The 14696-nt window shown below is 39.5% G+C and overlaps 1 protein-coding gene across 1 annotated transcript in view; it reads right to left on the bottom strand.

Annotated features, from left to right (window-relative positions):
* Window positions 1–14696, bottom strand: part of lamc3 (laminin subunit gamma 3) — a 97336-nt gene that overhangs the window by 60575 nt on the left and 22065 nt on the right. Inside the window, exons 3-4 of the mRNA XM_022766457.1 lie at window positions 13168–13298; window positions 11231–11397 (exon numbers count right to left, since the gene is read on the bottom strand). Of these exons, the coding sequence (XP_022622178.1) occupies window positions 11231–11397; window positions 13168–13298 (298 nt within the window). The remainder of the gene's footprint in view (window positions 1–11230; window positions 11398–13167; window positions 13299–14696) is intronic.

The following is a 14696-nucleotide window of genomic DNA, read 5'->3' on the forward strand; positions in this document are numbered from 1 at the left end:
CTGGTATGAATAGTCACAAATTCATTATCTTGTGCCATACACATGGTTTATTTGGTAACAGTGGTCAGAACTGTAAGTCAAGAAAGTAAAGACCAAGGTCAGCCTCCATCTTAAACTATATGAATAAACCTTCATTAGAGTCTGACCAACTTTACTCTCAGTGGATGTCTCAAATACAGAAAAACTTCCTGCATAAAAAGGGATGGACTATGAGCCAGTGGCACTAACATCTCTTGGGGGGGCCGGTCCTGCAGCACTTCAGACTCCTGCTGAGGGCTTCCGAGGACTTTTCCCATTTGCATATCATGCCCATTTAGGCGTGGACATTGCCCTCATATTGCTCCTTGGGGCTTTGTCTTATGGAAGATTAGCCTGGGCATACAGTGACAGTCATGTTCCTCTTTATCTCCAGTGGTTTTAACAGCATACAGCCGCTTCGAACCCAGAGTGAACACAATAATATTTTGTTGCCTGCAGTAAAAGTCAGGCTAGTTTAATTAGCTGAAGATGGATAATAACCCTGAGATTGCAGACCCCCCCCCCCCCCCACCTCCCACAAGGCACATTCAAGTCAGCTGTGTGCGAAACATTTTGGTTATCCAACTCTTATCCTTCAGCATCAATCTGAGTGCTACAAGATGTTTGATCAAAGGAAATCAACTACTCTGATGCAAATACTTCCTGAATAACTACATTCTTTCTTTCTTGTATGACACAATGTCAAACGTGAAAAGAACATAATGTAAATTAGATAACAACAGAAATAACAACAAAATATGGAATCCAGTTCATGTCCATAATAATGTAACAATGAAAAAAAAAAAAAGCTAGCAAAAAGCCTGGACCTGTGTAAGTTTAGTGGTCAATGAAAGCTGTTAGATTGAAGAGAAAATAACATCAGTGACAAATTAAGCAACACTAAGTTTGCCTGATTGAATTATGCTGACAAATTCACTGAACTCTGCATCAGCCGTCTTCCAGCAGCGAGGCGTGGTTTTGCGAGGTCAAGCCGGATTTGCCGCCGCACCTCCGAGGTGATGCAATCCAACATCCTATTGTCTTATTCTCTTTATATGAATAGTTTCTTAGTAGTGTTGCAGAACACATTGCAGACAGGGAGCACAACCCCTGCAGGCACAATGATTTCTCATTTTTACATCTAATTTGCCAGACGAATGAGATGTCGGACTAGCAAGGAGAGTAGAACATCAGCAGTGATAAGAAACCGTTCTATGAGGGACTATGCTGCACATATATCTGTACGACCTTTAGTGTAGCGTTACAAACACATCTGACCTCTACCTGCCTCACACATTTTTCAGCCTTTTAGGTTAAGATTTTTTTTTTTTTTTGGTCTTTCAAAAACCCAGCATTTGCAAACCTCAGCTCAGTTGTCCAACAACATTGTTTACAACACCAGAGTAACACCAGATAATTGTATGATTCTTCTGATCTCCTCTCCACTCATGCTAAAGGAATGTGCAAGACAGTGATGTACACAGAACTGGGGCTTGTCATTTCATATATTTTTTGTATCTTTAATGTTTTTTTTCCAGCTTTAATAGAGCGAAGAGATTGGCAACTACTCGGTCGTATTGACGTCGTATTGGCACTACATGCTTACATACACAGACTACTGTCATTAGCACAGGTTTGTGGGAGTATCGGGGTCATTTACTCATATGTTTACATAATCACAACAGCTTCTGCTGTCGTAAGAAGCCACACCAGTGTGACAAGGATATAACATCTGGCTGCTCACAGTGACTTCAGAGAAAATCATCGTTAATATGAGAATAAAAAGAGACAACCCTCTATCATGTAACACTGATCAAACAGGAAGAAAGAGCATCTTAATCCAAATACAATGCATGATGGGAAGTATGCTAATAAGACACTGACACTGTTTCTCAATTAACTTGGTTTGATGCATTTAATGAATGCTTAGCGGGATGTTCATTCAGCTCATCATTTAAATGATCTGAATAGAAAAAATAAAGTCCAGTACGCTACGAGTTTTTATAGTGTATAGAATTTTTATGCTTTTGTCTATTTTTATCACATTCGTCTACTAAACACATTTCCCTATGGTTGCAGCTCTATTTTATGGAGACTGTCACAAAGTCACAATTAGCTACCTAAAGTACCAAACAATATATTGTTTAAATATAAAGTAAATACAAGATAATAGAGCAGCTGTGGCACAGTGCATACAGTGGGTTGTTAATCATAGGGTTGGTGGTACCTTTGAATGAGAGGCAAATTGCTAAGCATTTTCTCTGTAAATATATAGGTGCAGTCCCTTTACCATGTAAATGGATCATTGATTATACTCAGTAAATAAAGCCTTTGTCTCCCACAGTACACTTTTCTGTCCTGACTTCACACAGAGCAGACTCCACTACATGGAGAGCAGTTGAAATGCGGATCACGTGGACTCAACCACGTGACAGTCGAGGCGGAAAGGACTCCCTAGGACATGAAGTGGAAGGATGTTGACAGGTGTCAATTTGCATTTTGGGAGGAAAGCAGCAGATTTTCAATTTATACCACTCTGCTCTCCACATACTTAGGTGGAAATGCAATGCAATGATAAGTTGTCAACTACTTTAGATATATTTCAAAATCGAAATGATCAAAATGTTTGGATTTCCAAGCACGCTGAGGGTAGAAACAGAAAAAACGTATAGATCTTTATGCCAATAAATTTCACGAACCCAAAAAGTATCAAGAGGAAAATGTTCAATATCCTAAGACCTTCCCAAGACCTAATTAGCTGTTAGCAATTAGCAGTCTTGTCAGAAGAATAAGGTGATGAATGATCTGGCACAAAACCTGTTTTTAGGCAAGACAGCTTCTAGTGCCATTGTTACTGTGGCTGGTTAATTAATATTGCAAACATCTGTCATGCTCTGTGATCTATGCTTAGGCAATAGACCTGGGTTTAGAGTTGCATAGTGTTCCACTTCAAAAAGTGTGCTGAGCTGACTTTATTTCCTCAGATTCACTCTGCTGTGATTTTTCCTAACGCTTCATCTGACCATTGTGTCATTACTTTACAGTTAACTCAAGCTGATGTTCCTACCAGGGCTATAATTTTAACAACTAACTGTGTTACTCAAAAACAACAATTATTATTGTGAAAATTTCAGAAATACTTTTTTTGAAGTGTTTATCTCAAATCAGTAGAGGATCCTTGAGTCCTATGCGGTGCAATTAAAGGATTTGTTAGAAGCAAAACAATTTCCTTTGCTTCTCACCTTAATCGAACAACTGGGCAAAATAAACACACTTGAGGATGATTTGCAAAAGTTAGAGCATGATCAGTGAAGGGTGGGTTTTACTGATGTTAGGAACAAGGAAATCGATTCAGTCAGAGTGAACCTGAATAACCTACAAGAACAAGAGCTGAATTCCAAATCCATAGGACTGGAAGAAATGATTATTTTAGGTGGATCAAAAACCTAGTCGGCCTCTTGCTCTGAGTTTGTAGAAATGTGAAAAATATCACAGCTACTAGCTCAAAGCAAAAGTTACTTAACTGCTCCTAAAAACGCAGAGTTCCGCACATTTTGTTCTGAGCTCTACAGGTCTGAAATAAAATTAAATAGAGCAAAATGTGAATCTGTATTTCAAGGCCTAAAACTTCACGCTCTCACTCAAGAGAATGGTGAGCGCGTTGGAGAACCGATCGCTCTGACTGAACCGACAAATGCTACAGCTGGAATGAAAAAAGGCAAGGTTGGTATGGGATTCCCCCAGAGTTTTATCTCACTTTTTGGGAAGAGCTTTTTTAGCCATGATTCATAGATCTTTTTCAGTGACATGAATTCTGCTGTAATTTCTGAGTTGCCCAAACCCAATGAGGACACTACTAAATGGGGCAATTACAGACGACTGCCCATCATTAATACCAAAATAAAATTTTTCCACATACACTGCAAGATTTGATTTATTCCTCTATTCCTTTGAAAAGAGCTACACTTTGTATTGAGAATGCAAGGATGTGAGGCTTTTTTCGGTTGAGGTTTGCGCTACTTAATCTGATTAAGATAATCTTAATCCGGATGTAACTGTATCATGGTCTCCCGATATGTGACACGTTGGAAACCTTTTTCAATGGAGATCCATTGGTGTTGGGATGGGGTGGTGAATATGGTGGGGGTCACCATATTTTTTTTGGTGTTTCTTTGATATTTGATTGATCTTTGATTGAATTCAATTCAGTTCATCCTTGAGCCCAAGTGGACGTGTGTGCCAGATGATGAATTTCCCTCCAGGCATTCTACAACAGGACGGTCGTGAGGTCACAGTGACCTTGGCCTCAGTCAGTTCGTCCTTAAAGTGAACGTTGCCAAATTTGAAGAAATTCCCTCAAGACCTTCCTGAGACATGGCGTTCACGGGAATGGGATGGAAGGACGGACTGACTTACAGACAGACAGACGGATGGACAACAACCCAACAAAATAAGGCCTCTGGCCCTTGCTGTTAGAGGCAGAGAAGTGTAACAAACAAACACAAGAGGAGATTAAACAGATTTTAGGCTTAAATCTACTTCTATATCTATCATATTTCATAGTAGGAGTACTGCCAGGAGGCTTAGATGATAAGTATCTGATTTATCTACAGTATTATGAACCGTACTACTGATATTCAAGAAAATGATCACAGCCTCCCATCTACAACTGCAGCCTTCAACCTTAAATCAGTGGCAAGAAAGGATTTAAAGTGTCTACCTACTGGAACAGCCTCAGGCTACGCCGATGACAACATCAAACAAACAACAAAAATTATGAAGACCTGCAGCAACCTGCTCGGGCTATAAATGATTTCAGTCTCAGAGGGGGAGAATCTTGATGAGAATGACATCCCATTACACACACACATCACAACACACACACACACACACACACACACACACACACACACACACACACACACACTCCACACCTATTTTAAGACCACATTGCAAACAGCAAGCAAACAAATCAGCAGTCCGATATCAAGTTTAGACAAACAACCTTGACTGAGGGAAATTACAAATAAAAACTCATGTAAAGCTTATAATCATCTCACGACAGCTTTTTGCTCTTTGAAATAAGCTATAAATCTGAAGTAGTCTTTCAAGTCTATATATAGTATTTTCCTAAATTACAAGAATTGCAATTAAGACACATCTTGTTTTTTAAAGGCCAGGATACTCAACGGGATATCAGTGGTGTTTATAAAAAAAAATAATCTGGAAGACAGAAGCGTATCCTGCTTTGCTGTCAACCAACCACTTATTTGAACGTCTATCAGGAAATAGTCCAAGATTCCACATTAATAATAGAAAATGGTTAAAATGTTGCTGTCAGATGGTATTTAGTAAAAGAATATGATGGAACCATCTTCTCTATCTTTAAAGAGAGCATTGCATACAGGAGGACTATATTAATTTGCCTCATTGAACAAGACATTATGCTGACATATTCCATCAAGTGTCACCAGTGGGTTTTACATTAAACAGGATCTATTATGGCCATTTTCATCCACCTTCACAAGCTGGTCTGGAGCAGAAAACAAGCCGACCCACCGTCCTGCAGCCGGAAGGAAGAAGACGCTGGACAGTCTGCAACGACTTCACAGATAACAATATCATTTACTTGGAATACTTTTATGAGAAACCTTTTTGATTTTTTATGTGTGGACACTTCTGGACTAAAGGAATATAAATAACGGAGGAACAGACAGACAGTCCACTTCACTTCTTCTGGTTTACGATACTTGTACATCTCAATTAATTAAAAAGATTTACTGAAAAACAAACTGAGCGGTTAAACTGTGGATAATTTATCCAAGCTAACGAGGTATAGCTTGTCAATAGTGACAAATGATTGGGCATTTATATCTTTGCTATGCTGCTTTTCACTAACGTGATCAGGTCGCGGTAACGTGGTTAAACATCACAGATCCACAACGATAATGCAGACTGAAAGGCTGTGAGCCTTAGTCCCCTGTTCGGCCACATTAAGTGTGAACTACAGAAATACTCGTTGTGAAAATGAAGTGTCTAACTGTCTTCCTCGAAGTGCTGAGCTCACGCTGTAATGTTTGGAGTAGTGGAGAACCGTGGAAAAAATGAAGTAGATTTACTCCAGACAATTGAGAACAATGTCTTTTCAGCATGGATAAAAAACTAAAGAAAACTCTTCATTATAAGTAGTTATGTGCTGTGCCTTATAGGGGCATGCCAAGCTTGCAGGGCATGTCATGCTTGCAGGTGGGCTGCACCAAGAGATGAATTGATGTCAATAGGACCAGGAAGTAATGTCTGGAACTCCAATGAGGCGTTTCATATAAAGGAAAAATTTGGGTTGTGTCCAGCCTTGTGACTCTGGTGATCATTTACATGCACAAAAACCTATATAAAAAACTATAAGTAAGGGAAAACTCAGAAAAGCATAATAAGTCCCCTTCAACATGTTTGAATTGCTGTGCTTGTTCACTGCTATTTCAGGCATTCTGGTTGATGTAGATTGTCACTTGCCAACTGAGAAATGTGATGCTTGAGTCATATCAGTTGCATACAGTTATAAATATCCAAACACACGCTGCATTGACTGAGATAAAACGCCATTTTTCAAAGTGTTCTGCAGCTGGATTTTTTAAGCTGAACGTATGTAAAATGATGCTGTGGGTTAATTATGTGAAAGAGAAAGCTACTAATTTGAGTAGTAAGTTTTCAATTCTCAAGTTAAAGGAGCAAAAGACATCAATGCAGAAATAAATCACTTTCTTTTTATTTTGTAAAGTTCAGGTTTTATCTTAATTTTCATATCGTTGAGGTTTCTAACCCTCCAAAGGTCATGGGTCTGTTACAGTTTATTCTCCCCGCTAAATAATTATTTGCTTGAAAGAGAGACATTGTCATCATCATCATTATTATCATTTTTGCCAGATTTGTTGGAAATTGTCGGCTTCTATCAGCAGTGGCAGCAGTCATCATAAGTAGCCAACATAATTGCACTGCACGTGTTTTGTCTTTCAAATATCTCTCCTTTGCGCCACAATAATTGGAGCCAATGCTGCAAAGTGTTTGTGAATTAGGTGCTTATTTGCATGAGTGCACCATATAGCCTACATAACTAGAATATCTCTGTCAGGTTGTTGTTGTGTTGTCTCAACTGTTGCTGCTGTACTGTGCTCGAGTAAAAAGGTTTAGAATATTATAACGCTTACAATTATGTTTTATTAGGATTGATATTTTTGTTATATTAGGTTTTTCTGTTTACTGCATTTTTATGTGACAAAATTATTTATCATCACTACTGAATACATTTGCTTGTTTGCTTTCTTTCAGAGCTAGATGAGAAGACTGATACCACTCTCATGTCTGTATGCTAAATATGAAGCTACAGTCAGCAGCTGGCTGACTGAAACAGCAAAGCTGGCTCTGTCCAAAGGTACCAAAATGCACCTTCTAGCACTTTTCAAGCTCCCTAATCAATATGTTTAGAGGTGTCGTCTGAAAGTCGATAAGTTGATGCATCAGTCAAGAAGGCCCCAAGTCGACTGGCTATTCTTCAGTCAACTCACTGCACTTTATTTTTTGGGGGTTTTTCTAGCTGCTTCACAGCCTGGACAGTTTGGCAAGCTGTGAACTTTACACACCAAGCCTTGTTTTAAAATGACTGTATTCCCAAAACTAACTGTGATGCACGTAGAGAGGGGTGATGGAAACAGAGGGCAGCACTACACCAAGACAGCAAGAGACACGGCAGTGCAACTCATTTTTTTTTTTTTTTTTAATGTTCCGCTAAGATGCTTTCAGCTCCACTGTCCGGTTAACTGAGCACTAGTTAATACTGAACAGAGAGGAGGGAAGGAGAAGGAGAAGGGAGAGGGCGAATATGGGGAATGCTTCACTTAAAAAAAAATATGCTCATACTTTTGGATACTGGTCTAACAATGTCATAAAGATACATCCCAGCAGTAAGCGACACAGTGTGCTGGAGATTTCTCATTTTAAAATCGTGTCTAAGTGAAATCCTGCCTATCCTCAGATAATCATATGTCAATGTGCAACTCTTAAACGGTCTGTGCGTGCTGACCATGTCCATTAAGAAAATAACATAGCATTAGTAATACTAAACTTCTACTTTTTTTTTCTTGTACTTCAAAGCTGTGTTAATGGTGTTTATACATAGCTTTATAAAAAAGCAAAAGGTCATGCTACAAGAGAAGCAATATATTTTTTCACTCTAGATACTTGTTACACCAATTCTAATCTCACACGTTTGATCTTTGAGATTACCAGGGGAGCTGAGAATGAAAAAAAAAAAAAAAAAAAAAAAAAAAAAAAAACACAGTATGAGGTGTTATCTTGTTGCCAGCACTTGAAGAATCACCTCAAGTTAATCACAATGACTAAATAAATACATATTACTTGCTACTGCTGCTGAATATTTCCAGAGAAAGGAGGCATGATTGGAAAGAGAAGCCACATGGTAAAACGTGGTGTGAAAGACTTTAATTAAAACAAATGAAGAAAAGGCATTTGTATTGTCTTTCAATGTATTTCTTTGTTTGATGTGTTAAAATTCAAGCATTTTAAAATTTCAACAGACTAGCAGCATCGTGTTGTAAAAATAGATTAGGATTAAAAGGCATCAGAAATGGTGTAAGTGTGCGATCATCACTAATGTACATATACAAAACTAGAATTATTAGCACATAGCAAGTAAAACTACAGTATTAAGCTTTTTTTTTTTTTTTTTTTTTTTTTTTTTTTAAAATTGCAATTACCAGTCTTCCTCAGCCGCTGGGTTACAGACCAAATAATTAAACACAAGAGGTATGTGTCACACGAGACCTGCCTGCCTGTGTTTATTTTCTATGGCTCCAGGATTTTTCCAGGTCAAAACTGAATCATAACAAAACAAAATCAGCTGCTACAGTACAGTATAAAATGGCAGGTGGATACAATATAGGTTATATAAACAGCAAACTAAGCAAATATATCAACAACTAGAAAGGCACTCAGAGCACGCAGACCTCAGCCAAGGCCAGTGTCAAACAACTTATACCAGACTTAAGCGAAAAAAGATCATATTCAAAGTAAATGATCTTGATCTGCCCAAAAATGTAACAGGTTCTTCCCTGGCCCACGCCCCATCCCTCCACCAAGTTTGCTGCAAATTGGCTCAGTAATTTTTGTGCAATCCTGCCGATAAACAAACAGACACAGGTGAAAACATAACCTCTTTGGTGGAGGTAATTAAATACAACACACATATGTTTGTGCTGTATGTAGTAAACTTAAAACTTTTTCTCTGAGTTCCTGCAAAGCCAGACATCATGTTCCTCCTATTCAATTAGGCCTATTTTGCATATTCCGAAAACGCACCTTATCCGTTTTCCCTTATTTCATTGCAGTCTGAAATTACACGCAGCAAAAGCAGTTTCACACACTGGATATGGAGCTGCTGCAGCTCCCCCAACTTTTGAGCTCTGGTACAACTAATGGATCTCAGCCCCTTCAAGCCCACAAACATTTCAACAAACTTTAGTGCTGACAGCTCAGCCCGTATTTGTTAACATGAAAACATCTCTTCCGTAAGAGGCGGGACCATCTTGACATTGTGTCATGTCTCTGTAGTCACAAAAATGACAGAATGTGTATGTACTGTTTGCAGTTTTTATGCAGCAAAAATACTTGATTTTTTAAAAGTAGAAGGAAGATTTGAAAGAATCATTTTGCCAAATTAAGTACATAGATGATTTGAGACAATTTTAGAAAGCAAATCCTTGAGATTTTAAAAGATTTTTTCCTTTGTGGTTATGGTAGTATTTTTAAGGTAGTTATCCTAAAAGCCTTTTATCTAAACTGATTCATAAAACTGTCTAAAAACATTCTAACCCTCATGTTGGGGTAAAAGTGATCGACACATTTCTAACCTTTGTGTTGACTGACCAGCCATAACTGACAGGACACAACTGTTTGTGTATCATGAACATAGACTAGGGAACAAAGCATAGATTATTACCGTAGTTTGTTTTAAAACATCAAAACAACTCCATTTCTGCTGTTTAGTTAGTTAGTTTAGTTAGTACATATTTAGTTAAAATTCTACATATCAACACACATGCAGAAGTTTTCATTTAGTTTATATTTTACCACTTGGTATGCTGAATGTATTTAATTACCCTCTTGCAGATTTGGTGATTGTAATCATCAGCAAATAAAATAATGTCTTTGTCAAAATGTTTTACCCAAACACAGGGAGAATATTATGATGGCAGAAATATAAAAGGTTGGTGTGGCAGAATGAGCTCCGTGCTAGATAGAGATGTGCAATTACACTGTGCATTCATTTTAACGCTTCCACATTCCGTGTCTCTTTTATATGGCGTATATTTATTTATTAATATACTGCATTGATTAAGCTGGGAACAGTACTCTATTTAAGACGCCATCTGCTTGGAACCATGAGTAAGAGTAATTAAAACAAGCTTGCTGCTTAATAGAATTCAGCAAAAAAAAAAAAAACAACAAAAAAAAACAAAACAATTTGCAAGCCACTCTCCTTTATAGTTTTCATCCCTCAGCCAATTACATTTCATCCTCGACAGCATTCAGTAAAAAGTGCACAGTGTGATGAGCCAAACCTGATAATGCTCATACTAATTCACACATACAGAAGCACAAACATATGTTAATACAAGCAGATTTACATACAGTCCACACACGCACATGCACATCTCCCAGTGAGCTGTTATTACCAATGCTTATGAACATATTTAGCGGCTTTACACTGCAGCGCAGCCGCACAGGTAATTTCATTACTGCTTGTTTCTGCCTAAAAAAGGGATAACAGAGATGTGGTGGGTGATAAATAGTTAAAATGCTGTGCGAGGCAGAGTTCAACATAATACAATAACATTTAATTTACAGTATAATAAGAATCAGTTTCTATAAACACTTGACTACCATGCTGTTTGTCAGACTGTAATCTTTTCTTCCACAGTGGTGGGAGTGTAGTATCCACGCACTCATGCAGCTAATGTAAAAGCTGCACGTGAGGAAATCAAAATTTTAAGGGACTGATGAAAGGTGGTGCACTGATGGATGTTTCGGGACCTTCAGCAGCCTGAGACTGTCACTTGAATTCAACACTGCCCTGTGGATTTTATAGAAGGCTGCACCTGATGGGTTTGTGACAGCGGCCCAGAGGCAGGCTACTCACTCAGACACTCGTTGGCGGAGTCCCCAGTGGCCCTGGCCCAGGGTCTGTCCTGGTAAAAGGGGTGACATCTCTGGCAGTCCGCTCCCACTGTGTGATGTTGGCACGAACAGACCAGGCCACCATGTTCCCCCTCAACGCATTCGCTGGCGTGACCGTGACACTTACACCTAAGGGAAACATCGACAGATAGTTATGTAAAGGCTGCAAGTACAACTTTTCCTATATACACTCTCTCTCTACTCCTCGCTGACTCGACTGTAGACATGCTTATGCACACAGTGGATGGAGTAGAAGGCAGAGTAGAGAGTAAAGTGAGAAGGTATTTCCACTGTAAGGAGTTGTCACTTCCTATTATCTTTCACAGACATAAACATGGCCTGAGATGAGGTGGGGTTTTCATTCCCCTTCAACAACTGCACTATTCATCTGTGCTGTCAGTGCTAATACGCTCACACTGCCCCAGACTATAAGAAGCAGCAACAAGCATATACAAGATCTTTATGAGTATTAATACGCGCATGTGTATCAAATCTATACAGGCACGTATTTACTGATATAAATCTCTTTTTTGTGTATCCACATCTATAAAGTTCCATTTTCACAACAAGATTTCTTAAGAAGTGCTTATCTCCTTTTCCTCTGCATGTGGAAAGCCTATCATTCCCTATGAAGCACGGTGGCAGCTCTGCCTCACTGGGTGTGCACTGCTTCCTGGCAGTTTCGCCGGCTCCGTCGAGTGGCAGTGATAGGGGACAGGGACGCTGAGTGGCAGGCTCTGTCAAATTTAGCCAGCTGTCCCGCATCCAGACGTATGCCGCTTGCCTGAGGCTCAGACCTAGTTATTTCTGTTGTCATCAAGACGACAACAACCTAGTATAGTTTTGAATCCACGCATCAGATCTCTCCGTGCTTGAGTAGACTTGAGCCGCTCAGTGATAATTATAACTCCGTACGTTACGAGGGAGTTGACCTGAGCTGTACAGGTAGCATATGTGCAGTGCAAAGTGATGTGCATTATGTTGAGTCCTCATGTTACACCAGAATGAAAGAGATGCATAAACAGCAATGTGTTGATTGTTGTCACCATAACTCCAGCACATTTACTTCCACCTCGGGTTATGGTAGCATTGATTTGCTGCAGAAAATCACAAGGAGCCTTCCACAGCCTCATTGACCAAGACTATTTGAATTGGTGCGATGCAGCACTAAGGTGTGAAGGCATGTGTACTCGCACAGAAAGCACTGGTACAAAGCTAACATGTTGACATGTGGGTCTCTTCCCCAGGTGCTGTGACATTGATGGGTAATTTGTCATGCCGCTGCAGTGATCCTAAGTGTTTATGACAGATGTCAGATCAAGTTTATATTCTTTCTGAAGGCTTCATCTCAACTGCTTAATTGTCCACTTCTATCTGCAGCGCTAAGGTGCAGCCTGGCCTTTGGCGCCACGTCTTCTCTCATTACTTTGAGTTATACACCAAAAGAAGTGGAAGGAGGACAGAGGAATATCTCGGTTTACCCTATCTGATGGCAGCCTGACAGGAAGCAAGGTGCTTTTTTTATCAGTTCTGCAAACAGCTGTCTGTCTAACGACTATTTTTGCATAGAGCAAATGTACACTATCAAATATATTTCGACAGTAAGACGATTCCTACCTTAAAATGTTTTCTATCAACAAAACAAGGACATTTTATTTTGAATATACAGCATCCACAAACTATTCATTGCAAGCACAAAATGTTCACTGAATGTATCATAAAAAAGTAGCCTTGGACACCACAAAGCTTTTGAGCTTTTTACTTTTCGGCTCAACCACATTCTCATGGGACAAATCTCAAGGTCAAACTCTAAAATGATTCATTTTTAACATTTCAGAAAGGTTGTTGCCTATGCGGGGTGGCATTGCCCTGGAGGTCACATTTTCTAGTGTCTCTTACCTGCCACCCACAGAGAAATCAGAGATGGCATAGAAGTACGAGCGCAACACTTTGGCATCCTTGAAGAACTCGTCTCCAAAGGTGTTGAGCCTGTCCAAAGAGATGAGCAGGTCAGTGGCTGTCACCCATTCCTGGAAAAGAGAAAAAGGTCGGGAGGAAGAAAGGACCAACATGGTGAGAGGAATGTTGGAAAACACCTTTTGATGTCAGCCACTTTAAAAAAAATTGGAATGAAAGCGAACCAGAGGAGGGCAGTGTGCTGGCTGCTGTCACTCTTGGAGACAGAGGGAAGGAGACAGGAAGTAAGGACGAGATCAGAAAGTGAGCATTAATGAAGAGAGACCAGAGAAGCAAGGATTTGTAAAGAAGACAAAATTTGACACAGCAAAGAAATGAAAAAGTCAGAGTGGAGAGTTGGTGGTTCAAAGGAAAGGAGACCGAGGTGATGGTGTAATGGCAGGGGAGAGAGCAGATGTAATGGGGAGATAATGAGTATGGTATAGGAAATTGAGTTAATGTCAGAGAGAGGGGTGAGGAAAGAAGGGGATTAATGGAGACAAAAGCCAAAATATGAAAAAAACATGAGAAAAGAGACAACACTGCAGCACTGCTTCAGTATAATGGATGGCACTTGGCAAAGCTCCTATCCCTGATATGATTTAAGCTCCTCTGTTTGAGCCCACTGCAAAGGTAAAGACAGGATGAAAAGTGGGAGAAGAAAGTGAAGAGGGATAACACAAACAGAGGAAAAGCAAACGGGAAGCGCAATAGTGGGTGGAAGATAAAAGCGAGGCCAGGTAAAGGGAGAACAAATGACATGAGGAATCTCTTACCTGTGAACCAACTTTAAAACAAATAGCTGGAGAGAAACTTTCTGTCTGTTTCTTGGCTGGTTTGGGACTCTGTGGCAGTCCTGCAAAAGCTTGTAATGCTGTACGTTTTGAAGATTCTCCCCAGAGGTGTCTTTGAAGTGTGGCAATGGGAGAGAAAGAGACTGGAGCGGATGGGCCTCAGACTAAAAACATGTGTGATGAGTTCATTCAGTCATGGTTTTCTCAGGCGCTATAGTTTGTCTTTGTAGATCAGATACCACCTATCGGGTAAGACTGGCTTCTGCCTATTTAAATATAAATGTACAAATCATGTATACTTCACCTTGTTAACATACATGCTACACCATATCATTGCCATGTTAATGGTATGGCTCTAGATGATGGACATTTTCAGTCATTCATGTTCCTCTAGAGGACTAATCCTACTGATTTTGGTGATTCCCTGATACTAAGTTCTGTTTCAGACTGATTTTCTTCCGTCCAGGCAGATAACTCGCTTCAGACAGACAATTTATCACAGCGAATAAATTGTCCTTTTTATGTTTTTGTAAAAGTTACTGCTGTTAAAGTGGAAACGCAGTTGAAAGCAGGGAAATTGAAATGATGCATTTAGGGATACTTCAACATTAACTGCTGGTTTGCTATGCTTGCTTATTGCTTTATTCATGTCCAAGAAATAAACAAACACGGCTGTTG

The sequence above is a fragment of the Seriola dumerili genome, unplaced genomic scaffold (genome assembly GCF_002260705.1).
Source record: "Seriola dumerili isolate Sdu_G_001 unplaced genomic scaffold, Sdu_1.0 BDQW01000853.1, whole genome shotgun sequence".
NCBI classification, from domain to species: Eukaryota; Metazoa; Chordata; class Actinopteri; order Carangiformes; family Carangidae; genus Seriola; species Seriola dumerili.